The sequence below is a fragment of the Erinaceus europaeus genome, chromosome 7 (assembly GCF_950295315.1).
Source record: "Erinaceus europaeus chromosome 7, mEriEur2.1, whole genome shotgun sequence".
In the NCBI taxonomy this organism is placed as follows: Eukaryota; Metazoa; Chordata; class Mammalia; order Eulipotyphla; family Erinaceidae; genus Erinaceus; species Erinaceus europaeus.
In genome coordinates, this window is record NC_080168.1 from 100,368,789 (window position 1) to 100,393,881 (window position 25,093).

At 39.6% G+C, this 25,093-nt stretch overlaps 1 protein-coding gene and 1 pseudogene across 3 annotated transcripts in view; both read right to left on the reverse strand.

Annotated features, from left to right (window-relative positions):
• Nucleotides 1–24,541, reverse strand: part of TBK1 (TANK binding kinase 1) — a 65,376-nt gene extending 40,835 nt beyond the window's left edge. Inside the window, exons 1-8 of one of the 3 annotated variants that reach the window (XM_007516861.2) lie at nucleotides 24,418–24,541; nucleotides 20,737–20,851; nucleotides 15,458–15,598; nucleotides 12,737–12,866; nucleotides 10,542–10,723; nucleotides 8,016–8,176; nucleotides 6,001–6,111; nucleotides 719–898 (exon numbers count right to left, since the gene is read on the reverse strand). In XM_007516861.2, the coding sequence (XP_007516923.1) occupies nucleotides 719–898; nucleotides 6,001–6,111; nucleotides 8,016–8,176; nucleotides 10,542–10,723; nucleotides 12,737–12,866; nucleotides 15,458–15,598; nucleotides 20,737–20,823 (992 nt within the window). In that variant the 5' untranslated portion in view covers nucleotides 20,824–20,851; nucleotides 24,418–24,541. Of the gene's footprint in view, nucleotides 1–718; nucleotides 899–6,000; nucleotides 6,112–8,015; nucleotides 8,177–10,541; nucleotides 10,724–12,736; nucleotides 12,867–15,457; nucleotides 15,599–20,736; nucleotides 20,852–24,417 lie in introns of those variants that run through there. The other 2 variants (XM_060194999.1, XM_060195000.1) reach the window with 2 other exon arrangements.
• On the reverse strand, nucleotides 3,016–3,171 carry LOC132539558 (U2 spliceosomal RNA; annotated as a pseudogene).
• Nucleotides 24,542–25,093: the final 552 nt, after the last annotated feature.

Here is a 25,093-nt window from a genome sequence, read left to right on the forward strand (position 1 = left end):
AATGGATGTAATGCTTTTATCCCATTTATTTATAAAAAAACAAAAATCTCTGAAATCACTGTAGATACACCGGTGTTATAAGAGCTAATCCAAAAAGATGATACTCTGTGCCCATTTTCTCCCAAAGATAACATCTTGAATATAATCACGATTACAACCAGCATAGTGATGTCATATAATCCACCTAGTTCTATTTCTTCAGTTCTACATGTAAGTATGTGTGTATTTGGCTATGTAGGATCTTTTGCTTTTTTTAAGCACACGGGTATAATTGTTTGGTGCTGTCAACACTGTGGCTTTCCTATTTGAGGGCAATGTTTTCAGGTAGAGAGAAAGAGAGAGCAACTGGTACTATGAGAATAAATAAATTTACTCCTAAATTTTAGAAAATTAGGGCTGGGGAACTGTCTTAGAAGTAAAAAGCATAAATTACTTATGTGAAACCCTGGGTTTAGCCTAAGGTACCACATTAAGACAAGACAGAAAGAATCATAAATGAAGGAGTGGGTGCTCTGGTATCTATTCCTCTTATAAAAAAAGAAAATGCTTTTTATCCCAAATATAAGTGGAAAGGAGTTTAGTAGCCATTCAAACATAATTTTCTAACTGAAAAGTGGGCACCATGAGTAAAGCTGAAGCAGTTTAAAATTTTCTTTGTTAATTTATGAAGATATTTATCACATAATGATATATGAAGAAAGCTTAAAAAAGTACTTACGTATTATAACTATGAATATAAATCTTATAAGCTGTCATCTGTTGTAGTGAAAAAACATGAATTATCATTCGGTGAAGTATATCACTTGTTTCAGCAAAAAACTGGTCAAAACCCCAACATTTTTCTTGATCTGCTTCAAGGATATTTGCAAGTACAGGGGTAAGTAGAACTTGAAGGCCCCTATAACAGTATTTTAAGAAGTTATTAAGAGAGAGCATGTGTTATATTTTGTCAAGGTATAAATGTATAAATATGTACCAACAAACAAATCAAAGGCACTGTTATTATTCCTAGAAAGTGAAAAAAAATTATTCTTTCATCTTTTCAGAAAGTCAGGTAACCCTGGTTTAATACTACTTGTAAATGAATCACGAATTGTGATTTTTTTTTGAATTGTGATATTTTTATGTTAATGCATGTTTATTGTCTTCCTCCCAAGTTTTCAGATTTTTTTCAAACATATATCAATATTGTATATGCACAGCTATGTGAGATTAATTAGAACAGGTTGGTCATGAGGATAATAAAATAACTTAATCTTAGCATTTTAAAAAAGTATTTCTCTCTGGGCAGATGACCTCACCAATGTGTTCTGGAACCTCATCTTCCCAGAGCCCTACCCCATTTGAGAAAGATAGAAACAGGCTGGGGGTATGGATCACCCATTAACGCCCATGTCCAGCAGAGAAGCAATTACAGAAGCCAGACCTTCCACCTTCTACACCCCATAAAAATCTTTGGTCCAGGGGCCAGGCAGAGGCGCACCTGGTTAAGCACACACATTACCGTTCACAAGGACATGGATTCAAACCTCTGGTCTCCACCTGGAGGGGGAAAGCTTCACAAGTGGTAAAGGAGTGCTATACCTGTCTCTCTCTCTCTCTCTCTCTCTCCCGCTCTATCTCCCCCACCCCTCTCAATTTGTCTCTATCCAATAATAATAAATACAAATATTTTCAAAATATTAAAAAAAAATCTTTGGTCCATACTCCCAAAGGGATAAAAACTAGGGCTCTGGGAGTTGGGCTGTAGCGCAGCGAGTTAAGCATAGGTGGCGCAAAACACAAGGACCCGCGTAAAGATCCCAGTTCGAGCTCTGGCTCCCCACCTGCAGGGGAGTCGCTTCATGAGTGGTGAAGCAGGTCTGAAGGTGTCAGTCTTTCTCTCCCCCTCTCTGTCTTCCCCTCCTCTATTTCTCTTTGTCCTATCCAACAACGACGACAACAATAAGTACAACAATAAAACAACAAGGGCAACAAAAAGGGAATAAATAAATAAACATTAAAAAAAGATTAATTAAAAAAAACTAGGGATCCTTCTAATGAAGAGGAGGGTATAGAAATGTATGGAATTGTACCTCTCTTATTCCACAATTTTGTTGATCATTATTAAATCACTAATAAAATTTAAAAAATGTAATTGAAAAAATTATTTCATTTATTTATTTAGTGGATAGAAATAGAGAAATCAAGAGGGAAGGATCATTACTTCACCACTCATGAAACTTCCCCCCTTGAAGGAAGGAACTGGAGGCTTGAACCCAGGTCTTTGTGCACTGTAACATGTGGACCACCACTGGGCCCATAATTTAGTCTTTCCTTTCCTTCCCTTTCCCTTCCCTTTCCCTTTCCCTTCCCTTTTTTTTTTTTTTTTTTGCCTCCAGGGTTATTGCTAGGGCTCTGTGAATCCACTGCTCCTGGAGGCTATTTTTTTCCCCTTTTGTTGCCCTTGTTTTACTGTTGTTGTGGTTAATATTATTGTTTTTTACTCATGTCACTGCTGTTGGGTAGGACAGAGAGAAATGGAGAGAGGTGGGGAAGACAGGGGCAGGGAGAGAAAGACTGACACCTTCAGACCTGCTTCACCACTCATGAAGCGACCCCCCCTGCAGGTGGGGAGCTGGGGCTCAAACTGGGATCCTTCCACCGGCCCTTGTGCTTTGCACCATGTGCGCTTAACCCGCTGTGCTACCGCCCAACTCCCTACTTTCCTTTTCATATGGCACTCCAATATATAAAATTTTAAAACTGTTTTTAAAATTTTATTTAATGTATTTATTCACGTGAGAAAGAAGAGAAAACCAGAATATCATTCTGGTACATGTGATGTTGGGGATCCTTCTCAGGACCTCATGCTTGAGGGTTTAGTACTTTACTCATTGTATTACCTCCCAGGCTGCCCCAAGATACAAAGTTGTATGCTAAGCTAGTTCATGCCTTCCTTCCTTAAAACCAGAGCACTGTTCAGCTCCAGCTTATGGTGGAGATTGAACCTGGGAGCTCAGAGCCTCTGGCATGAAAGACTTTTTTTTTTTTTTATTAGCAAGCCCCTATTCCGACTCCCAGCTCCAAAAATCCATTTAATATAATGTCCTCGGATAGAGGACGTATCAGATATTAAACTGATAAGAACAGATACTACACTTGATCTTAGCCAAAAGGCCGAGAAGCGAAAGACCGAAAGACTTTTAAATAACCATTAAGTTATCTTTCCAGCTCTGCTAAATTTGTATGCCTTTTGTGGTTTACTTACTTATTTTATCAGAGAAACTGCTCAGCTCTGTGGGGGGAGAGGGAGGATTGAACCTGGGACTTCAGAGCTTCAGGCATGAGAGTCTCTTTGCATAACCATTATGCTATCTGTCCCCGCTCTTGTGGTGTAGTTCTTTAGGAAGCAAAATTACTATGATCATCTATGTTCAATTAGTACCACTTCACTAGGAATAATCTTTCACTAGGAAGCACAATGAATTTATATTGGTAATTTTAACCACAAGACATACTTTTTGCTAGTTTAAAAATTTCAAGCAGGCAGTGGGGTGGTAGCGCTGTGGATTAAGCGCACGTGGTGCAAAGCACAAGGACTGGCATAAGGATCCTGGTTTGAGCCCCCGGCTCCCCACCTGCAGGGGAGTCACTTCACAAGCGGTGAAGCAGGTCTGCAGGTGTCTGTCTTTCTCTCCCCCCCGTCTTCCCCTCCTCTCTCCATTTCTCTGTCTTATCCAATGATGACATCAATAAAAACAACAATAATAACTACAACTATAAAACAAGGGCAACAAAAGGGAATAAATATTTTAAAAAGTTCAAACAATAAAAAACAAAAGGTATGAAGAATGAAAATGTTAAAACAGTGCTTTTCACAGATAATTTTAACAGTGTAACTCTTAGTATAAATGAATTTTCACATGTGACCCAGGAGGTAGCAGTGTATAGTGTTGGGTCTTCAAGCAGGGTGTCTAGGGTCTAGTCCCCAGCAATGTATGTGCCAGAGTGATGCTTTGGTTTTCTCTCCCTCATTAATAAACAAACATTTTTTAATTTGGGGATTAATGGTTTACACTAAATACAGCTGTTGATACATGTGTAAAATTTCTCAATTTTCTGCAAAACACTCTTACCCCTAGCCTGGGTCCTCCTCCACCATCATGCACCAAAGACCCAAATGCCCCACCCTCACCACAGCCCTTCATTTAGATGCAATTCACCAATAAACAAACATTTTTAAAAATGAAATTTCAAAGCATTATGTGCTTTTTTGTTTGTTTATATGCATATAATTTTTTATTTATAAAATGGAAATTTTGACAAGACCACAGGATAAAAGGGGTATATTTCCACACAGTTCCTACCACCAGAACTCTGTATCCCATCCCTCCCTTGATAGCTTTCCTATTCTTTATCCCTCTGGGAGTATGGACCCAGGCTTATTATGGGGTGCAGAAGGAAGGTCTTTTGCTTGTTTTTAATTGTCACCAGGGCTCAATGCCTGCATGATCAATCCATTGCTCCCAGAGGTCATTTTTTCCTTACTAACACACACACAATTTTTTTGATAAGACAGAGAAATTGAGAGGGGAGATAGAGAGGGGAGGGGGAAGGGCACCAGGACTTGAACCCAGGTCTTTATGCATGGTAATGTGTGAGCTACACCAAGTGCATCACCACCCAGCCCTGTCATGTGCTATTTTACCAGGTTGTTATATAAAGTCATTGCATAACTATTATGTTATATATACACTATTGAATATATATATATGTATATGTTTACAAATACATAAGCCAAAGTTCATACCAAAGTCCCAGGTTCAGTTCCCTCCACCACCATAAACCAGTTTGAGCCCCCGGCTCCCCACCTACAGGGGAGTCACTTCACAGGCAGTGAAGCAGGTCTGCAGGTGTCTTTCTTTCCCCTGTCTTCCCCTCCTCTCTCCATTTCTCTCTGTCCTATCTAACAATGACAACATCAATAACAATAAAACAAGGACAACAAAAATAAATATTAAATAATAATAATAAAACTTAAGCCCTTTTTCACCATTAGGTACCAGGACCCCAACCTCCTCCAAAGTGTATGCTTTGACTCATTTTTATTTTTGTGGCAGAGGAGTCTGTATAAATAACTTAATCAGATTTTTATAAGCCTACATATTTTTGAGATTGCTAATTACTGGTCTTGGGAGCCTATCCAATGTTGGCATCTAACTTAGTACCCTAATATCTTCTGTATTGAGCCCCATGTTGACAGACCTCTAAGTAGTGGTGTAGAAAGGAGTAATTACAGTTCTAAAGTAAAATAAAACACTCGAGAAATGGAATCCTTATTTAAGTATTCAAATTATTCAAACAGTGGGAAATTAGAGCTAGATTTCTAGTAATTTCTAATACTTGGAACACATTTTCAAGTGCTTATATGGGTCTTTTCTTTTTCTTTTTGTTTGTAAGATTTATTTATCAATGAGAAAAGCGAGAGGAAAGAGAACCAGCGCATCAATCTGGAAGATGTGCTGCCAAAGATCAAACTCAGGGCCTCACGCTTTTGAGTCCAACACTATCCACTGTGCCATGTATTTTTAATTTTATTTATATTATTGCATAGAGACAGAAAGAAATTGAGAGGGGAGGGGATGGGAAGATAGGGAGAGAGAGACAATACAGCCCTGCTTCACCATTCATTAAGCTTCCCCCCTGAAGCTTCCGCTGGTCCTTGCGCTTTGTACCACCTGCGCTTAACCAGCTGTGCTACCACCCGACTCCCTATTTTTGTTTTAAGTTGGGGTGAGTGTTTTGCAGACACTATGAGGAAGATGACAAATTGTACCCATATGTCAACAATTATAAACCATTAACCCCCCAATAAAATGACACAACAGGGAATATAAGCATACATTGTAATAATATCTAATAAAAATAACAGGCTGCATGGAAGTATTTATGATTCTAGTCAATGAAGACTATAAACTCCAAAGAACAAATGAGGAGAGCTGGATACACTATACTTACCGCGAAAGGCTACAAGAAACAGGCATGTCTCCACTCCAGTCTATTGGTCCATTTTCTGCTTTCTGTACTCCAGATATTGCACCAGAAGGCTTTCCTGTAATTATTTTATACCTTTGGTGGGAAAAAGTAAAATGAAGTATGCAGTATGTTATTGCATAGCCTATCAATGGACTTTATAAAAGCATTTTCTCAATTGTAACTACAATTATCTGCTAGATGAAACTTTGTGATTGATGCTCATAGGATGCACAGAACAATAAAAATTCTTTTAATCTGAGTAACCGAAGCAGAACAGAGGTTAATTCTACTCCATAGTTGCCATAATTAACTTTCATTTGGGATTTTTCACAGTGTCATATAAAAGCACTTTGATGCTCACAACAACTATTTTTTTTTAGATAAAAAAAAAATTGAGCAAACACAAAACAATTGTTATAGACTGTCTTTAGACCATGGAAAAAAGCATCCTGCTATTTCCTACTAATTTTATCCAAAGACACAGTTAACTGGACTATGAAATAATTACAAAATGAAAAGCAGTAATTTATTTTAAAACAAAAGATACAATCATCCATATCACAGCATAACAGTCTCTTTAAATACTGTAAAAAATATATTTATATAGGGATGGATATAGGGGCCAACAGAAGGAAGAGTATCCCTTTCCCTCAATTTTCTGAAATTTTATCATTGTTTTTTTTATAGTTAGGCTATTTAAGTTATGCTCACTGTAAGAGGCAGGGTTAAGTATACACTGGTCTGAGTACAGTGTTAAGATATTAAAGAGGGGGCTGGGTGGTGGTGCACTTGGTTGAACATATGTGTTAACAATAAGCAAGGACTTGGGTTCAAGCTTCCAGTCCCCACCTGCAGGGGGAAAACTTCTCGAGTGGTGACACAGTGCTGCAGGTGTCTACCTCTCTTTAAAAAAAAAAAAAAATCTTTATTTACTTATTGGATAGAGACAGTCAGAAACTGAGATGGAAGGGGGTGACAAAGAGGGAGAGAGACTGAGAGACACCTGCACTAAGGTAAGGAAATAAGCAATTCCTTTCACGGATTTCATCTTTAAGTTCTCATGTAATGCCCATCAGAAATATGTCTGATGAAAAGCCTGGGAGAAGGCAGATCTCAATACAAAACAGGCAGCCACAAGATAGGCCAAGAAGATCGATTCTAGAGAAAGCAAAGTCAAGATGACAGATTCTGATCACTGTGAAGTCACGAGGGCAAAGAAAACAAGGAACAGAATAATCAAGCTTGAAGTTAGGAATCTTAAGGAAGCAGCCCTTGAAAGCTCTCAAAAAAGCAGCGTGCTAAGGGTGCAGTTGTTGCAAAGGTTCCAGCTAAAAAAGTAACTACCGCTGGCAAAAAGGCTCCTGCCCAGAAAGCTATGGGCTAGAAGGCCGTACCTCCAAACGGCTCAGAAGGGTCAGAAAACACTAGCCCAGAAAGCACCTACTCCAAATATATCTGGCAAGAAAACTTAAGATCACAGAAGATTATTAAGTCACAAAGTTGCAAGCCTGCTACCACCATATTGGAGGAAGTTTCAGTGTTGTGTCTATGTGTTTCCTGAAAAAGTCCAGAGCAAAGCCCTGTAGATAAGCAAGCAAACAAATAAGTAAACAAAAAAAAAAAAAAAAAAAGGTATTTTTTTCATATCCTGTAATAGTTCTAGAACTCCTTTCTTTTTCTTTTCTTCTAGGTATATGGAAGAAAAATCTGAATAAGTCCTCAAAGAAATAGTTTACTGAAATAAAATTTAGAAAGAAGTATGTTTTTGATGATGGATCAAACACTGAATGTCACTTATACTTCATACAGAAGATAAACAAAATATGGAAGATTAAACCTACATGCTTTTATAAGGCTGTATTCTTTTAAAAACCAGATAGCTGAAAATATTACAAATGATGGTTAAATTTTCATTAGTGTATACACCTTTAACATGATAAAAAAAAGCTGCATTTTAAAATTATTCCTAAATTTAGCTGCAGAAACCATTTACATACATCACTTCTTTATTCCTACGTGGCCCTTCAAATGGTCTGAATGGCAGTGATCCAGTAGCTGCGTGGTAGAATGTTACTCCAATGCTCCAAAGATCAACTGTTGCTCCATATTTCTTCTGGTGATCTTTTCTTAGCACTGCTCTCTCATACATGTCAGGATGCTTTAAAAAAAGAAGAGAAGAAGAAAGAGGGGAAAAATTGTAAGGTGTATTATACTATGTAATATCTTTACACACATAAGTATTCAACAGTGCCTACAAATTCAGGTATATCTCCCTAATACTTTCACTTCCCCAAACTGGAAACAAAACAAACCAAAAAACTATTTCACATTTTCTCCTGTCTCAAACCTCCACACTACCACCTCTTTTGACAACCACATTTCAGTATGTGAAAGAGGAAACTGAAACAATCAGTATTTTACTAAATACCAACCTACCTGAATCTGTGTTCATATGCCAGGTCCACCTTCCAGTTAAAAAAAGAACTACTCTTTGGGAGTTAGGCGGTAGCGCAGCAGGTTAAGCACACATGGTGCAAAGCACAAGGACTGGCATAAGGAACCCGGTTTGAGCCCCTGGCTCCCCACCTGCAGGGTAGTCGCTTCACAAGTGGTGAAATAGGTCTGCAGGTGTCTTTCTCTCCCCCTCTCTGTCTTCCCCATCTCTCTCCATTTTTCTCTGTCCCATCCAACAACAACAACATCAATAACAACAACAATAATAACTATAACAATAAAACAACAAGGGCAACAAAAGGGAATATTAAAAAAATCTTTTTTAAAAAAATAAAGAACTACTCTTCTTAATGGCCAGCTTTGCCAACTGTGTTGTAGATTCCACCATCTCATCACACCAACTCCAGAAACCAATTTCTGAAAATTCCCCTTTTATTTTACGCACCAATTCCCACACTCTCTACTATATTATTTCTTTTAGCTTGTACACTCTTTAATATCTCCCATTAAAAACAACTCTAGTTTCATACTCCTAGCTATCACCCAATCTGTTTCCACAGCAAAATGTTTCAAAAAAGGTATCTCATAACACTTATAACTGCCTTATATTCTGATCTGTCATTCAGGGCTATGACATTAAATACCATTTGTATGCTTCAACTGCTAAAACTATTGACTACTATAAATGCCAGATGTATACATCTTACTGCTGTCCTGATTGTTTAAAATTCAGCACAAACCTAACATATCCAAAGAAAGACTTGCAGCCTTCTCAACAAACCTGTTTTCTTATCTCCATCTTCTAAATAAGTAGTACCACTGCCTATCCATAAAAAAAAAAACCTACCTCACAGACTTAATTCCTTCTTTCCTCACAGGAAATCCACCAGAACAAGTCATATGGACCCTGAAATGGACATTACATTTTCTAGAATAGTGAGAATTAGCATGAGGGATGTAGTAACCTAGATAAATAGTTGGCATAATGTCAAATATAACCATAATACAGAAGAAACTATACAATAGTTGCAGTTAGCAGACAGATCTTACAGGACTTGGTTTAGAAGCTGATAAATCTGGAGGTTCCAAGGAACACTTAGTTCTACAGATATCAAATAGTATTTTTATATTTGGTTGCTTAGTCTCTTTACCTTTGCCATTATGGAGGTGATATACTGGCAACTTTAGGAATCTTGAAAGGGAGCTGGGCAGTGGTACAACCAGTTGTGTGCACACGTTGCCATGCACAGGACTTGGGTTCAAGGCCCCATTCATCACCTTTAGAGGGGGGAAGCTTTATGACCAGGGCTGCAGGTGTCTCTCTCCCTCTCTATCTCCACCTCAGCTTTCAGTTTCTTTCTGTGGTATCAAAGAAAATAAAGAAAAAAGCTTTTACAGTAACCTCCAAATTAGTATATAATTCCCTTGCTACATATTAGAACTAAAAAATGTACTTGAAATTTTTTATTAAAAAAACCTTTTATCTATTTTATTTGACAGAACAGAGAGAAGTTAATAGGGGGAGATACAGAGGGAAAGAGAGACAGAGAAATACCTGCAGCAAAGCTGCACCAGTTGTGATGCTTTTCCCCTGCAGGTGGGGGTCTGGGGCTTGAGTCTGGGTTGTTGTATATGGTAATATGTGTACTTTACTAAATGCACCACTACCCAGCCCCTAAAAATTTTAATTTTGTCACAAATATTACATAAGCTATTTTATAGTGAATTGATTGACCAATCACCCATATTTACAATCTATTCTCCTTCTACTTCTCTCTCTTTTGGTGGGCCCTGAGCTTCATGCATGCATGTGTAATTTCACTGATCCAGGTCACTTTTTCATTCAGATACAGAGACAGAGAAAAGGAGAGATACCTCAGCAACAAAGCTTCCTCCATCGTCATACCGAACTTTTTCCCTGACCTCTATCCAGAGAATCACTGTGGCACATGTAATGCCAGCCACAGAACTCGAGATCTCATGTTTGTGAGTCCAATACTTTATCCACTGTGCTACCTCCAATGCTGCTCCTATCCAGCCACTTTAAAATTATTAATGATATGACTTACCAAATATTCTTCTGTGCCATAAAGAGAAACAAACTGCTCATCATCTTCTAATTCTCTAGCGGCGCCAAAATCTGTGAGTTTGTACACAGACTGTCCATCTTCCCCTATGACACGCATGATATTTCCGGGCTTGATATCACGATGCACTATGCCATTCTCTCGGAGATGATTCATTCCACCCACTTCAACAATAAATATAACACAACAGAAATTATAATGTAGGTATCTATGTGTGTGTGAAATTCACTGACATAATTCACTCATATCTACTCAAACTTTTCTGTAAGTTGAGTCAAATGAATAATTCTTATTATTTTTTGTTATCAGGGTTATCACTGTCACTTTGTGTCTACAAGATGACTTCATTGTTCTTAGTGGCCTTCTCTACTTCCCTTCATTTCTGGTAGAGACAGAAGTAGAGAGGAAGAGAGAGAGGGAGACACCTACAGCACTGCCTCATGAAGTTTCCTCCTCACTCTTGTAAGTGGGAATCAGGAAAGACAAACTCACTAACTAGGGAACTAGTTTGAACCGGGGTACTCATACATACTAATGTGTACACTGTACAGAGTGAGCCAACACCTGGCCTCAGTCAAAATGAATTTCATCAAAGGAATAATAGATGATATTTATACTGTATAAGTTCTTGAGTAGTAAAACATTTTTAGAATGATAAAGATCAATATGATCCCATAGTTTGATCTCTTAAAGACTATTAGGAAAGTGGAACAAAATGTTCCTAAGATTATGACTTCCTGAAGTATTTATATACTATTATCTTTATTTATTGGATAGTCATTCAGTAATCAAGAGGCAAGGGGGAGACAGAGAGGAAGAGAAAGAGACACCTGCAGCCCTGCTTCACCACTCACAAAACTTTCCCCCTGCAGGTGGTCACCAGAGGCTAGAACACTGCATCCTTGAGCATTGGAACTTGAGGGCTCAACTTGATGCACCACCATCTGGCCCCCTAAATTAGTTTTAAAAAAATGTAACACTTCACAGATCTGTGAAAAAAATAATACCAATCTTCTCTGTATTGTTCTGATTTTAGTGTATATGCTGCCAAAGTGAGTACACTCCTGAATTACTTTTGAATATATATATATATATATATAGTCTAAAGTTAAGAATAAAGATCCCGGGGTTTGTCAGTAGTGCGGGTTAAGTGCACATGGTGCAGAGTGAAAGGACCAGTGTAAGGAGCCCATTTTGAGCCCCTGGATCCCCACCCGCAGGGGAGTTGCTTCACAAGTGGTGAAACAGGTCTGCAGGTGTCTATCTTTCTCTTTTCCCCACCTGTCTTTCCCTCCTCTCTCGATTTCTCTCTGTCCTATCCCACAACAGCAGCAGCAGCAGCAACAAGGGTAACAAAATGAAAAAAAAAAAAAAAAAAAAAAAGGCCTCCAGGAGCAGTGGATTTGTAGTACAGGCACCAAGCCCCAGCACGATAACCCTGATTAAAAAAAAAAAAAAGAAAGGAAGGAAGGAAGGAAGAAAGAAAGAAAGAAAGAAAGAAAGAAAGAAAGAAAGAAAAGAAAAGAAAGAAAGAAAAGATTCCATTGGCCTGGGAGGTACAGAAGTGGATAAAACTTTGGACTCAAGTGTGAGGTCCTGAGTTGGATCCTTGGTATCACAATCAGAGTGATACTTTCTTTCATGACAAAGGTGGCTACAATGCTCAAGTCAGTCTGTTTTGGCTGAGAGTGTCACTGAGTCATACTTTGAAACATTTTGACATATAAAATTACAAATACAACAAATGAAAACAAGTTTAGGGATATCAACAAACAATTAACTCAGGACTATTAGTATATTTAGAAAGGCATTATCTATAACTTTTATTTGATTATAAGGCAGCAGCATGAATTTTAGTCACATGCTTCCAGTGTCAGTCTAAGAATTTCCATTAAACTTACTTTATTTATCACTGGGTATTCCCCATTACTCAAATATTCACTATTTTTTTCCAAGAAGATATTATTCCCACATTCTTGCTCTTTTCAAATAACAGCCTTATTGAGATAAAATTCACATCGTAAAATCTGTCCTCAGGAAGTAGCACAGTGAATTCCTGCTTGTGGTGACACGTGCACTTAATCAGATGCCCCACCACCTGGCCCCTGGCACAATGAATTCTGATGTCATTAAGTTGTATGCGCACATATTTAAAGAATATATATAAATAAACATACCCACATCTCGCAAAACAATTAAAAATTCAGATTCTGGTAGTCCATAGGCATTGGACGGCTCTTCTAAAACAGTGTAGAGACTTCCACATGGACAAAATTCCATAATAAGTACTTTATGCCTTGTTGTTGTCTGAAAAAAAAAAAAATCAGTAGTTGAGACACTATATAAAAACTAAAAAAAAAAAAAAAAAAAAAAAAAAAAAAGAATTTTTTTTGCCTCCAGGATTACTGCTGAGTCTGGTGCCTGCACTATGAATCCACCTCCTGGAGGCTATTTTTTTCCTCTTATTGCCCTTGTTGTTTATCATTGTTATTGTTGTTCTAACTGCTGTCATTGTTGTTGGACAGGACAGAGAGAAATGGAGAGAGGAGGGGAAGACAGGGGGAGAGAAAGATAGACACCTGCAGACCTGCTTCATCGCTTGTGAAGCGACCACCCTACAGGTGGGGAGCAGGGGGCTCAAACTAGGATCCTTAATTCTGGCCCTGTGCTTTGCGCCATATGCCCTTAACCTGCTGTGCTACTGCCTGTCCCCCCAAAATTAAAATTTAATTTTATGCTAGTACTTTATGTACTGATTTTACTTAATGTCAGAAGTTACAATGTCCTTTTACCTGGGAGTTAAATATTTTTTAACTACACACATGCAAGAATGAACATCTTTCAAATTCCTATCAAGTTGGATTTGCTTTTGAAGAAAGCAGGCTATATCTAAATTGGAAGATCACTGCTACCTGTTATTAATGGTTCTGATAAACATTCTTTAAAATTTCTAGTTTATCTAGGACAGTCATTACTTTAATAAATCTCTTGGAACACTTGAAATTCTTCTGATGATAAGTACTTACTTTTATTTAAAGGAATGAAGTCCTAGCCGTAAACACAAACAGGTGGCAGAGATCTGAGTGGTCCCTCCTGCAGCAGAATTCCCTTTCTGCTCATTGAGTTGATTTTTTTTTTTAACTATGATTTTACCGTGCCATTTGTTAAAAGATACACCATCAATTCAGTAACAGTTTTATAAGATACAGAAATGTTATAAAATCACATATAAATAATGACTGTGAGGTGATCCGGGAGGTGGCACAGAGGATGGGGTGTTGGTCTCTCAAGCCTGAAGCCCTGAGTTCAATCCCTGGCAACACATGTACCAGAGTGATGTTTGATTCTTTCTCTCTCCATCATTTCTCACAAACAAATAAAATCTTTAAACAATAATGACTATGAGGGATGTCCATTTCAGATACGTGAAAATGAGTTTTAAAACCTAATATTCATCTTTAACACTTTATGCTTTCTTCCTTTTATATAATCCTAGATTTTTATACTCTCACTTTAATAGCATATTTCTAGTTTTCTATTACTCAGTAATAATAAATGGAGAAAAATGCCCCTCAAACCTCCCCCCCCACACACACCACACACACAAGGACTGCTCAGCTCTGGATTATGGTGGTGCTAGAGACTGAACCTGAAATATCAGAGCCTCAGGCATGAAGCCTTTTTTCATAAACATTATGTTATCACCCCAGCCTTCTTTCTTCTTTATAGAAACAGAAAGAAATGGGCATGGGGGTGGGGCCAGGAGAGGGGAAGAGGAGAAACTGAGACACCTGCAATAATGCCCCACTCCCTGTGAAGCTTTCACCTTCAGGTGGGGATGGGGGCTTGAACCAGGGCCCTTGAACACGATAACATATATATGCCACCACCTGGCTCCTCTAATTTGTATTCTTTTGCTATAATAAAACTGTAATTACAGGGTTAGGGAGACAGAATAATGGTTATGTAAAAGACTTTCATGCCTGAGGCTTCAAGGTCCCAGGTTTAGCACCCAGTTGAGCAGAGCTCTGGCCTCTCTCTCTCTCTCATTAAAATAAAACAAATATTAAATAATACTGTAATAACAATGCAGTGCTTTACTGAGTTCTACGAGTAATTCAGCATCCTAGCAAATAATCAAATCTGATGGTGATCATGAAAATCCCTCAATTTGCAGCCAGCAGGTCTGAAGTGAAGGTAGCCCAGGGGACTCCCGAATTACATCTATTTGAACAACATCTTACAGGGACTATTCTGTGCAGTCTGCCAAACTCCTTTGTAATTGGTGTTAAAAGTTTTCAGCAGACCTGGCAATCTAGAGGGCTATGTTCTTAACCCCAAGTTTGACTGAACTCAGGTAAGCATCCATTATACATTCTAACTCATTTAACTATTCTTCATTATAAAGAAACCACAATGAGCATCTTTACATTTTGGTATATATTTTGGTAACTAACTGTAATTAGCAAGTATTTGTTAATTCTGATAACCACATTCTATACTCTTTTCTTATACTACCTTTTCTAGTTTCACAATGCTTTAATTCCATTGTTACACCCATTCAAGAACCTTTGAGAATATCTAGTGGTAGGTGGACAGATGGTGACACACACAGCAGAATGTACATGCTACTATGTTCAAGGATCCAGGATCAGGCCCCTGGTCCTTACCTCTGTGTGTGCGGGGTTTCATGACAAGTGAAACAGTGTTACAGGTGTCTTTTCTCTCTCCCCTTCTCTCACAAATAAGGAAGAAAGAAAGAAAGACCAGAATATTTGGTGGTATAAGTCCTATTTTTTACCATTAAAAACACTGTTTATAAAAGTTTTAATACTAGATTGTATCCTGAATTTTAACAACTACAATGAGTATGATAAGATTAAAAGTTGACTACTTACCTCTTCTTCAATAGCAAACAATTTGACAATATTTTTGTGATTAAGTTTTTTTAAGACTTCAAATTCTCTCATTTGAACATCTACTGGACGAAGGAAGCTTATGTTATTAAATACTTTGATGGCAAATAAATCACCAGTTTTCTAAAAAGAGAGAGAGAAATGCTCTAATTATACTGTTATTTAGAAGAGTAAAAGGTACCATCACAACAAGCTGTTACAATTTATCTTTCTTATAAATTTTCCTATCTTTTAAGCATAGGTAACTTATACTGACTTCTGATTTTATTTAAAGTTTATTATTTATTTATCTCATCAAGAAGAAAGAAAAAGACCAGAACTGGGAGTTGGGTAGTAGCGCAGCAGGTTAAGTACAGGTGGCGCAAAGCACAAGGATGGCATAAGGATCCATCTGCAGGGGAGTCACTTCATAGGCCACAGGTCTGCAGGTGTCTTTCTCTTTCTCTTTCTCTCCCCCTGTCTTCCCCTTCTCTCCCCATTTCTCTCTGTCCTAGCCAACAACGACATCAATAACAACAATAATAACTACAACAATACAACAAGGGCAACAAAAGGAATAAATAAATAAATATTAAAAAAAAAAAGAAAAGAAAAATGACCAGAACACTGGTTCTGTCTTTATTGGAGTTAGGGAATACATATGCATAGCCTATTCTTTTCTTTTTTGTTTTTGTTAGTGATTTAATACTGATTTACAAAATTATGAGCTAACAGGGGCACACTTCTTTTTTCATTTATAAATTATTCAGTGCATCATTCTTTTTTAATTTCTTTATTGGGGAATTAATGCTTTAGTCAACAGTAAATACAGCAGCTTGTACATGCATAACATTTCCCAGTTTTCCACACCACAATACAACCCCCACTAGGTCCTCTACCATCATGCTCTAGGACCTGAACCCTACCCCCTGACCCCAGAGTCTTTTACTATGGTGCAATGTACCAACTCCAGTCCAAATTCTGCTTAGTGTTTTCTCTTGTGATGTTGTTTTTCAACTTCTGCCTATGAGTGAGATTAACCCATGTTCGTCCTTCTGTTTCTGGCTCCATCCAAGATGGGGTGGAGAAGGTGAAATCACCATTTTTAATAGGTGAGTAGCATTCCATTGCGCATATATATGCCACAACTTGTTCAGCCACTCATCTGTTGTTGGATACCTGGGTTGCTTGCAGGTTTTGGCGATTACAAATTGTGCCTCTATGAACATAGGAATACACAAATCTTTTTGGATGGGTGTGTTTGGTTCCTTAGGATATATTCCCAGGAGAGGAATTGCAGGTTCATAGGGTAGGTCCACTTCTAGCCTTCTGAGAGTTCTCCTGACTGCTCTCCACAGGGATTAGACCCACTGACATTCCTACCAGCAGTGCAGGAGGGTTCCTTTGTCCCCACAAACTCTCTAGCATTTGCTGCTGCTACCTTTTCTGATGTATGACATTCTCACAGGAGTGAAATGGTCTCATTGTTGTCTTTATTTGCATTTCTCTGACAATCAATGACTTGGAACATTTTTTCATATATTTGTTAGTCTTTTGGATCTCTTCTTCTATGGTGAATATTCTGTTCATGTCCTCATTTTTGGATGGGGTCATTTGGTTTCTTGTTGAGTTTGGCAAGCATATATTTATATATTTTGGTTATTAGCCTCTTGTTTGATGTATGGCATATAAAGATCTTCTCCCATTCTGTGAGGGATCTTTTTGTTTGGGTAATGGTTTATTTTGCTGTGCAGAAGCTTTTTTATGACATAATTCCTCTCCTTGGGGTATATCCTAAGGAGTCAAGTACACCCATCCAAAAAGATATGTGTACACCTATGTTCATAGCAGCACAATGTGATAAGAAAGAACAGAAAGGGAAACACAAAGCAGAATTTGACTGAGTTTGCAGTATTCCACCAAAGTAAAAAAACTCTCGGGGGAAGGGAAGGATAAATTTTCAGCTCCACTATAGGGGGTTAGGGGTAGACAAATCTTTGGTGGTGGGAATGGTGTTAACATACTGTCCTATTAACTTATAGTCTTGTAAATCACTAATCAATATGAGAGGGGAAGGAAATAGATTGAATGTCTTGAACTTTTTGGTGCACAGACCCTAGTTCTGAGTATACATTCCTTCAATCTAAGTATTTAAAGTTTCAAATTGGTAACCTAATTGAATTTTTTAACAGTGGACTTAAACTGTTAATACACATTTTTTTAAAACTTCATTCAGGAAAATTGAGAGTTTCCACATGCTGGAGTACATGTGGGCCAAGGGAGAATGAGAGTGAGAGCGCTAATACATTTCTAATGACTTCTTTTTTGAACTATTAAATCACCTATAAACTTACACCAGAAGCAACCGGTCTTGTCAGTATATAAGATACAGTTATTTGTAAATAGCATTAAATGACATAAACTATGGTAAAGTTTTGTATGGTACAATAAATCCTAGCCATGGGATTTTCAAAGTAAACCACATTCCCATATAACTTGGTTATAACAGTAACTATCTACTGTCTTCTTAAACTCTAAGACAGCAAGAACCTTCCTCATTCTCTATAAAACCCATTATTTCTCCCAGTCCTGGAACCTGTGGGGCATAGTTTGTTTCCCTTCATGCTTCTCTCAATCCATACCATTTGAAACTGCATTTCCTGACCTCAACCAAATCAAAGCAACCAGTATCACCTTGACATGTTTCACTTCGGATGGTGTCCAGAGACGCCAGGTGTGGGATGTCAACCTTCCAGCTCCATTACTCTGCCACCAAGTTGCAGTTGCTACCATACACCAACCTGACTTCCCAGGGCAGATGACCTCACCAATGTGTCTTGGAACCCCACCTCTCCAGACCCCTGCCCCAATATGAAAAGATAGAAACAGGCTGGGAGTATGGACCGACCTGCCAACACCCATGTTCAGCGGAGAAGCAATTATAGAAGCTAGGCCTTCCACCTTCTGCACCCCATAATGATCCTGGGTCCATACTCCCAGAGGGATAAAGAACAGGAAAGCTTCCAATGAAGGGGATGGGATATGGAACCCTGGTGGTGGGAATTATGTGGAATTATACCCCTCTTATACTATGTTCTTGTCGATCATTATTAAATCAATAAAAAAATTTCGTGATTTAACAGTGTTTTTGAAAAATTATAAGATTTCAAAGGTATAAATCCACACCCACCCATACATGGAACGTAAGGCACCAGGTCCTCCATTAAAGTGTAGTTCTCAAGTAGCCTGAAATACAGTTTGGGTACCGTTTTTTTTTTTTTTTCCATTTTGTTTAGTCATCTACATCCCACATGTGAGTGAAACTATAGGTATTATCCTTTACTTCTTATTTTACTTAGCATAACCACTTCTAGTTCCATTTCTCAAGTCCCAAATGATACAATATTATCTTTTAATGATTACAGAGTAGTTCTCCATTGACTCTATGTCCCATGAATTCTTTACCCAGTAATCTGTATTTTAGGCTCTCAAACTGTAATAGGCAAAATAAAATTTTGTTCTCTTCGAAGAACTTCCAATTGTCTTAAGGTAGTCTAATCTGTCCTTACTCACTCACTCACTCACTCACTCTTCATTAAACAAACATTTAGAGGACTTGCTATGTGTAAGCACTTACAGGGAGGACACACATAAGCAGAGAGGACCCAAATATGGGAAGTAGTTACTAGCTACAAGCACTTCACTCAGTCTCTATAACAACTAACGATTTCTGCGTCCCTTCTGATGGAAGTGCAGTATTAAACCTAAAACTCTTTGTGGGTAGGAACTGCACAGTATTTATACTTATATTTGCTAGAAGCACCACAGTACCTGATACTTATTAAGTGATTATAAAATGTGTTAAGTTAATTTGGGTCACAGTATGTCACAGGTGTTTTCAGCATGACATCCTGTGCTATTTACCCAATTTCTTTTCTTTTTTTAAAATTTCTTTATTGGGGAATTAATGTTTTACATTTGACAGTAAATACAACAATTTGTACATGCTACCCACTTTCTTTTCTTGACACAGAGCACAATAGGAACATAATTTCAGAGGATTGGAATACTCTGTATGGATCATGATAAATCTTAGGTCTTAATCAAGACCTAAGAACCTGTAGGGCTTCTAAATTGGAGGGAATAAAGCTAAAAGTTGGTGGCCCAGGAAATGATATACTGGATAGAGTGTCAGACTTACAAGCAAAAAGTCCCGTTTGATCCCCAGCATCATGTCAGAGTAATACTCTGACACACATACACACACACACTCAAATAAACAAATATTTATTAAATAAAAATGTCAAAAGGGAGGGGCCAGGACACAGAGCACCTTGTTTAACATACATTACAATGTGCATGGACCTGGGTTCAAGACCTGGCTCCCCACCTACAAGGGGAAAAGCTTCACAAGAGATGAAGCATTGCTGCAAATTCCTCCGTTTCTCTCCCTATTTCCTCCTTCCCTCTCGATTTCTGTCTCTATCAAATAAATACACAGTTAAATAAAATATATTAACATATATTTATATAAATTAATTAAATATATTCCAGGTAGCTTACCTTATCTGCCATATGTATGACCTATACTTGAGCCCAGCCCCTACCAAGCCAGGGGAAGTTTTAGGACTGCAGTCTTTTTGTTTCTGAAAAGGCTGGCCTAGAGAAGTGAAGCCCCAATGCTAGCATAAAAAAACAAAACAAAACAAAACAAACAAAACAGTTGTTCATATGACACTGATTCATTCACTAAGAGTCACAGAAGTTCTTTATAGTTATAATCTCTCCCAAGAGGAGGAAGTAGCTTTCTGCCCTATTAATATTTATCTCATTTTCACTAACAAATGACTGGTAATCTCAAGGCAACAGTTGTACATGAAGAAATTCCTCCATATTAAAATGTTTAGAATTCCTGTTTCTGAAAACAACAATGTAGGAGAACCCAAACATTTAGCTCAAGACAAAATTCATAGTATTGGAAAGGATCATTTGGGGGCTGGGCACACCTGGTTGAATACACATACCATATGTGCAGGGGCCCGAGTTCAAGCCCTTGCACATAGTGGCATGTGTGTTCAACCAGGTGTGCCCAGTCCCAAATGATCTTTTTATAATATCAACAATCACCTGCTGATTTTCTAGTACTATGAAGAAAAAACTAGCTATCCTTTTCAGACAAAGCAATCAAAACCACCAAGTCTCACATATTAGTGTAAGTATACTTCTCAAAAGAGTATGTAAACAGAAATGAAAAAGCCTTCACAGTTTTTTTCTGTACCAACCTTATGCCTTCCACGAAAGACATTTGCAGTAGCTCCTTGTCCTAAAATATCAGATAAAAGCCACAGGTGATTAGAAGTGCTCTGCATCTTGGCTTGGTCAGGTGATTCTTTTATACTAAAAGACAAGAAAAAATTGTGTATTTACATATAACAAACAAATGTTAAGTATTTTTAGTTTCAAGATAACCTAGTATTTATTGCTAAACTGAAGTGTAAGGTCCACTGTAAAAACCCAACTTTCCAACTATATTATTAAAGGCTAACAACATGCTGTGTTAGCTATGAATAAAATTAACTAAAGACATCTTATTTATTTAATTCATTTACTGCAGAACTGAGAGAAACATGTATTTCCTTTCTAATTTAGTCTTCTTTAATGGCAGTGATACTGGCCACTAGCCTCCTTCAAATGTTTGTAAGATTAATTAATGAGGAATTATGTCTAGACAGACAGAGAAACAGAGATTGACTGATTGATACTCTGTGTGTATGTAAGAGACTACAGCACCAAGATTTCCTTCAGTGCAATGGGTTGAACAAGGCAAAGCAGCACACTAACCAATTGTGCTATTTCACAGGTCCAAGAAATTGTGTTTTTAAGTACCATAAAATAAAGCATTACGTTGGTAGAGCATTACACTTGCATACCAGAGGTTTCCCATTCATCCTTGGCACGGCATATACCAGAATGGTGCTGACTTTTCTCTCTTTCTGTCTCATGTAAAGTTCCCCTGTATTTAATTACCTCATATTTAATTAATTTAAAAATGTTTTTATTTATTATTGGATAGATAGAGACAAGACTTGAGGGAGAGGAGGACAGAGGGAGACAGAGAGATTCCTGCAGCCCTGCTCCACTGCTCGTGAAGCTGTCCCCCTAAAGGTGGTGACTGAGGACTTGAACCTGCAACCTTGCGTATGTGTGTGCTTAACCAGGTGCACCACTGCCTGGCTCCAATTTATTATTACTAGAGCAACCAGTAAACTCTGGCTTCTGGCAGTATCATGGATTGAACCTGGGAGTTGGAAGCCTCAGGCAAAAAGTCTTTTTGCATAACCATTATGCTATCTCCTAAGCCCTAAAATAAACCTTTAAAGTGATATATAATAGAAATATAGTAAAAACATTTTGTTTCTTTCAAGGGTATTGAACACAACTATACATATGGGACTGGGACATTATATGGAAACAATCTGTACCTGCAGCTCAATTTTGCTGGAAATCTGAAACACTAAAAAAAAGTCCATGGGGAGATTGTGGGGAAGTCAGGCTGCTGGAAGATATGGGGGTAGGGAGAGGGCATGTGCGTTTCCATGCTCATGACCTATATTAAAGTTCCCACACCACGAGTGTCATGGCACTGGGAAAGCTCCACTGCTGTTGACTATCTCCTTCACTATGTCTGTCTCTATCTGGAAAGAAAAAAAAAAAGAATAAAAAAGGTCTGAGGGGAAGGGCTAGAAACACACACACACACACACCACCTCACCTGTAATTCATCCTGTAACATGGAATAGTTCTCTTAGTTCTCTGTGTGTCTGTGTAAGTATGCTAAAAAACATTTGAGTCCCATATTGGAATAAAAATGAATGCTAAGTAATATAAACACTAGTGCCACCATACCTTCTTAAGTCAGATCAAAATATGTTTTAATATCCTTTCATAGTAAATGAGAAGAAAATAAGCAGTGATTCCAATACTCCAAGTGTGGATAGAAAAACAAAGAATTGCCAGGGATATAAACGTCACTATTAAAAAACAAAAACAATAAAAAAACTAAGATATACTATTTTACCATCTGTGTCATTCAGATAAGAAATGCTACAGCAGCAATATGCCAAAAACAGGCATACATTTGTATACATTTGTAAGCCGATGAGTTAATAATAAAAAGCTTCTCAATTTACTAAAGGAAAAACCTTTCCCAATGAACGTAACTTTGTTGTTTGAGATAACCCAACGGACAAACAGTATCAGTACACACACTATAGGTGGCAGGTGGGTAATACAAAATACACTCAGCAGTTAGGGCGACTGCTCTCTATGTGCAGGTCTACAAAACCAAGACTTCATAAAAATTAGGGGCAATGCTGTTTTGTTTTTTTTTTTAAAGATTTTCTAAAAAATTTTTATTATCTTTATTCATTGGGTGGAGACAGCCAGAGATAGAGGAGATAGAGAGGGAGAGAGATAGAGAGACACCTGCAGACCTGCTTCATTCGTGAAGCAGAGATGGGGGGCTCAAACATGGGTCCTTTTGCACTGTAATGTGTGTGCTTAACCTAGTGCGCCACCACCTGGCCCCGGGACAATGCTGTTTAATAAAAGTACCTTCGGGGGCGGGGTGGCAGCGCAGCGGGTTTAGCGCATTGGCGCGGTTCTAAGCGCAAGGATCCGGGTTCGAGCCCCCGGCTCCCCACCTGCAGGAGGTCGCAGGAGGTGAAGCAGGTCTGCAGGTGTCTGTCTTTCTCTCCCCCCCTGTCTTCCCCTCCTCTCTCCATTTCTCTCTGTCCTATCCAACAACAACGACATCAATAACAACAATAACAACGATAAACAAGGGCAACAAAAGGGAAAAAACAGTCTCCAGGAGCAGTGGATTCACAGTGCAGGCACCGAGCACCAGAGATAATCTTGGAGGCAAAAATAATAATAAAAAGTAAAAACAGAATAAAAAGTACCTTCCAATAATTCCACACAGGTACCCCCCCCAGCTAAAACATGACCCCCCCCCTCCTCCCGGTCCCTCTGCCTCTCCCGGGGACCTGCCCTTAGTCTACTTCCTCCCACAGCCTGAAATGAAAGTTACCATTTGTCCCTAGATGACAATAGACCCGGTGACATTGCTCCTGGACAGAGTTCCAGGATCTCCAAACCCCACAGCGATGTGGATCATTGGCGTATTTATTTATTGTGAATCATGACACAGACGCTATGCACAGCGTTCTGAAGTGGGGTGGGGGGAGAAAAGACAAAACAAAACAAAAGGTCCGGCCACCGGGCATGCATTTGGCAATTTACTGTGTAGTAGGTCTTATTCCGAGGCCACGTTACTGAAAACAGCTGGAAATGGACTGGGACACGCAACCGCCACCAGGTCCCGCTCCCGGTGCCAAGGCTCTAGTCCCGGGGTGGCTCCGGGGCTGAGCTTTACTCTCCGGCTACAGCGCAAACGTCTCGGTCTCCAGCTTCCGGTGAGTCAACCTCCGCGGCTACCACCCGCTCCACCCCGCAATGAAACGTCTCTTCTTTTTAAATTGCCCGAAAAACTTCAAGTATTTAAAAGCCGTCGGACGTGGTGGGGTCGACCGGGAAGCGGGGTAGAGAGCGGTCGGTCTGGTCCAAGTCCAAGGAACCGGGCGCCCCCCCCCAGCCTGTCAGGCGCGGCCCGGGCCCCGGCGCCCCCACCGCCACGTCCTCGCCCTGCGGCCTCGCGCGGCCGGCCGAGGGCTGCCGCGGGGTCGAGGCGGACGGGCCGGGGGTCGCGCGACGGGTCCTCCGGGTCTCGGACCCCGGGGTCGCGAGAGGGGTCGGCTTCGGCCGCCCGCCCCGCCCCCGCTCTGACTCAGCATCGCAGCTGCCCCACAGCGGGCGGGAGCCTTGCGCGTGGGCACCTGCCGAGCTCGGCGGCCCGTGCTCCGCTCCGAGTCGGCCCTTCTGCCCGCGCCGTAGTCACTTACCGCGCCGGATCTCCGCCGCGCCACCGCCAGCCGGCTCCCGCGGCCTCCTCGAGCCTCGGGATACTTCCGGCTTCGCCAGCCCTGGCCGGGGGCCACGTGACCGGCGGTCGGCGCGTGCGCACGCCCGCTGCTCCTGCCTCGGCCGCCTGGGTTAAGGTCTTGGTCCCTGCGGTCTGGCCCTCCGGGCGGGGAGATCCGCCGCCGCCGCTCCTCAGGCCTCTTTGTCTGGAGGCGATGGCGGGAGCGTTGCGCAGTGACTCATCCCCGCGATTGCAGATCCCGTCCGTCCCAGACAGCCAAAGGCAGGGTGAGGAGAGCGGTGTCAGTGGGTTAGACACTTTATTCCTGAATATCAACTTTTTCAATATGTAAAGGTGGGGGGGGGGTGCTGGCAGTGGAGGCCGCGGGCGCCAAAGTAGCTGCGAGCATCATCTGGTGCATCCTTCCAGATTTGTATTAACGTGGGTTGAAGCTGCACCACATTATGTCTTGCGAAGAATTGGAAGACTAAAAATCTTAATATATGTTCTCTTTTAAAATAGTAATGGGGGGTGATAATGTTGCTTTAAAATCAGGTTCTACAGAATTTGATCACAAACAGCTATGATTTCATAGAGTAATAATTCTTCTGCCCACTGACAGAATACTGCCTTTCTCAGTATCAGTCAAGACACTT